This window comes from Nelumbo nucifera, chromosome 5 (genome assembly GCF_055504915.1).
Source record: "Nelumbo nucifera cultivar China Antique chromosome 5, China Antique-T2T, whole genome shotgun sequence".
Taxonomy (NCBI): domain Eukaryota; kingdom Viridiplantae; phylum Streptophyta; class Magnoliopsida; order Proteales; family Nelumbonaceae; genus Nelumbo; species Nelumbo nucifera.
The window spans coordinates 51,006,227-51,009,964 of record NC_142653.1 but is presented as its reverse complement, the minus strand read 5'-3'; the positions used below and the strand labels follow the sequence as shown (position 1 = coordinate 51,009,964).

Here is a 3,738-nt window from a genome sequence, read left to right as displayed (position 1 = left end):
TTTGATGAGACAAGGAGCCTTACAGATTACAGGAATAATGAAACTCACAGCCTACCACGGAGTTATTAGGCCGTGGACATCAAGAAAAGCGAACCCCCGACTATTTACAGGACTTTGTCACACACTCTACTCATCGTTTAGACCCCTCAGTTGTTTCTCTTGTATCATCTCAGTCCTCAGATACTCCTTATCCCATAGCTCATTACGTAACGTATGATAATTTTTCTATGAAACACAGACATTTCTTGGCAGCTATTACTGTAGGCCGAGAACCTATTCATTTCTCTGAGGCAATAACTGATGCTCGGTGGCGCAAGGCTATGCGCCAAGAGATACAAGCGTTGGAAGACAATGGGACATGGACCTTGGAAGACCTTTCACCTGGGAAAAAGGCAATCGAGTGTAAATGGGTCTACAAAATCAAGTACAACTCTGATGGCTCCATTGAAAGATTTAAAGCACAGTTGGTAGTCTTGGGCAACACTCAAGTTGAAGGTCTTGATTACAACGAGACCTTTGCCCCTGTGGCTAAAATGGTCACAGTTCGAACCTTCTTAACAGTTGAAGCGGCCCAAAATTGGAAATTGCATCAGATGGATGTCCACAATGCTTTTCTGCACGGCGATCTCCATGAGGAGGTCTATATGAAACTTCCTCCAAGATTTTCAGCCTCTGGGACTAGAAAGGTATGCAAACTCCGAAAATCTTTGAATGGTCTACGGCAAGCTCTCCGGAATTGGTTTTCTAAATTAGCTACTGCCTTGAAAACCTTTGGATTTGCTCAGTCCTATTTTGATTATTCCTTATTTACATATCGCAAGAATGGGCTTATCTTGCACGTCTTGGTTTTATGTTGATAACTTGATTGTTGGTGGAAATAACCCAGAGTTCATACTCAAGTTTAAACAGTATATGCATCGTTGTTTTCACATGAAGGACTTGGGTGTTCTTAAATATTTTTTGGGCATTGAAGTGGCTCGCGGACCATCTGGGATATTTCTTTGTCAAAGGAAATATGCACTTGATGTTATTACAGAAACGGCTTATTGGGGTCCAAACCTGCTCACTTTCTTATTGCTCAGAATCATAAACTTGCCCTTGCTAACGACGCACTCCTGGGTGATCCTGAACGATATCGCCGTCTTGTGGGCCGTTTGATTTATTTAACCATTACATGGCCGGAGCTCAGTTATTGCGTCCATGTCCTGGCTCAATTCATGCAATGTCCTCGTGTGGATCATTGGGATGCGGCATTACGTGTGGTTCGTTATCTAAAAGGACATCCTGGTCAAGGGATATTCTTGCACTCTGATAGTGATCTGCAATTGTATGCCTATTGTAATTCCAACTGGGCGAGTTGTCCTTTAACTCGTCGCTCTCTTATTGGGTATTTTTTCATGTTGGGATGTTCCCCCATTTCCTAGAAGACTAAGAAACAACATATTGTCTCCCGTTCCTCTGCCGAGGCTGAATACCGATCAATGGCTACTGCCAATTGTGAGTTGAAGTGGCTCAAAGGTCTGTTGTCGTCTTTGGGTATATCTCACCCTCAACCTATACATTTGTTTTGTGATAATCAAGCTGCTCTGCACATTGCTGCGAACCCTGTCTTTCATGAGCGAACCAAACATATTGAAGTTGATTGTCATTTCATTTGTAATGAGCTCCAAACTGGCACCATTGCACATTCTTACGTACATACCAGTGAACAACTTGCCAACATTTTCACGAAGGCTCTCGGATAGAAGCAGTTTGATCTTTTCCTTCCCAAGTTGGGCATTCGTAATCCTCATGCACCAATTGGAGGGGGAGTATTGGGTGAGATTCCTAGGAGATCCTCTTCACCTATTTTAGGCAAGAAACTTCATAGAAAATCTGTATATTTTCTGTACAGATTCTTAGCAGTTTTTTAGGAAGCTTTGTTTTTTAGAAGTTTTGTTTTTAGCAGCTTTGTTTTTTTAGGAAGATATTCTGTATATTTTCTACATATTCTTTTTGGAAGTTAGCAGTTTTAGAAAGTCTTTTTGATTATAAAAAGTTGCTTTTAGAAAGGTTTTGATTTAGAAAATTTTGTATTAGGAAAAAGAGACTCCATCGAACTTGTATATATACCACAAGATAAGACTGAAAAGAGTGAACTTTTGGCTCCCAAAATTCTTTCATTATCAGAAGATTGTGTGCCTCTTTATAGTTGAGACAATAGGGATGAATGTTTGGAGAGGTTCAGGTTTCCAACCTTTCATTTGACTCCACTAATCCACCTACTTTGGGACTACAGCTGCATCAACCAGACAAATGATGTTGATTGATTTGGCACTCAATGGGTGTGGGTGCAAAAGTTGACAGAATTTGAACCATTAGGAGTTTTTATCATTTGACCCATTTTATCCATTAAAAGACAACAGTTACAAACACAAGTCATTCAGTTCAGGCGCTTCAGCTGCTTTTTTTTTTTTTTTGAAAAGGTAAAGTAGAAGATTTATTGATGATGGAAAGTTACAGTACAACAGCAACCTGGTGAGAAAACACCAGGAGAACTACAACATTACAGACCCCAAATGGAATGGGATTCCAAGAGCTGAAAGTCATTCTGATTTTTAAAACTTGATATTACAGAAAGCCAAGAAGCGAGCCCATTAACCACCATCTTGAGCAGGTCATCAGGACCTATAGATCTGTTATGGAAAACGACTGTTACTTTCAGACCAGACAATAACCAGGACAGCAGCAGGGATTGTTTTCCAGACCAACTTCCCTTTCTTGCTCAGACCAAAAAGCTTCCAACTACACAGCAAAGCCTTAACAGACCGAGACATAACCCAACTGAGACCTGCTGAATTGATGAAGTGCTCCCATAACCTAGCAGCCAGAGGGCAATGAATACACAAATGGTCACAAGATTCAGGAACCAGACCACAAATGCCACGGCTCTGATTAGGGATATGAACCCCAAGCTTGCACAAATTGGATCTACTCAAATATTTATCAAGGGCCAGAACCCAAACCAGAAAGTTTGTCTTAGAATGACTGGTAGAAACCCAGATCTGCTTACTAGGGAACCCCAAATTAGCTCCTTGGCTCAGCTTCTCAGCCATAGATTTGACTGAGAATACCCCATCACCACTCCATTTCCACTTCCATTCATCATCCACTTAAACAGAAATTTGTTGATTCTGTAATAACTTTAGAAGTTCTAGCAGTTGCACCATTTCCCAATCATAGAGATTCCTTCTAGAAGTTCAGGCACTTCATCTGTTTTCAGACAGTCCTTTAGGGGCTTTAGTTTTCTCCTATCATATTTGTTTCTTAATGCCAAAAACTATAACCAAAAGAGTGTTTTCAGTGTTGTGGTTCAATAGATCACTGAAAATGTTATATTCAAAATAACTTGAATTATTATTTTGTCATGTGTAAAAGCTACCATGCATACTGAAACTTGAATTAAGATAAAACTATGATATTGCATCATGTATACTGGGTTTCATGAGCTCGGGCCTGGGCATTTTCTGTTACTAAGTGGTAATGTCCATCCCAAACCCAGTCTAAACCCAGCTTGTGAAAAGGTCTAATCATCAATGAAACATTCATTCAAATTGAACATGATTCAAAAGAATTTGGTCAGACCTGTGAACATGTCTGAACCCAGCCTGTGAACAGGTCTAATCTGCTTGACCTGAGAGTTCAGCATTTGGTGGGACCAAATGACAATAAGTGCAATGAATGTGGGTGTTATTAACA

General features: G+C 40.3%; 1 protein-coding gene across 1 annotated transcript; it reads right to left on the bottom strand.

Moving 5' to 3' along the window:
* Positions 1-2,678: 2,678 nt before the first annotated feature.
* LOC104588737 (uncharacterized) lies at positions 2,679-3,095 on the bottom strand. The gene has a single exon (XM_010246800.1). The coding sequence runs from the start codon at positions 3,093-3,095 to the stop codon at positions 2,679-2,681; it is 417 nt and encodes a 138-aa protein (XP_010245102.1).
* Positions 3,096-3,738: the final 643 nt, after the last annotated feature.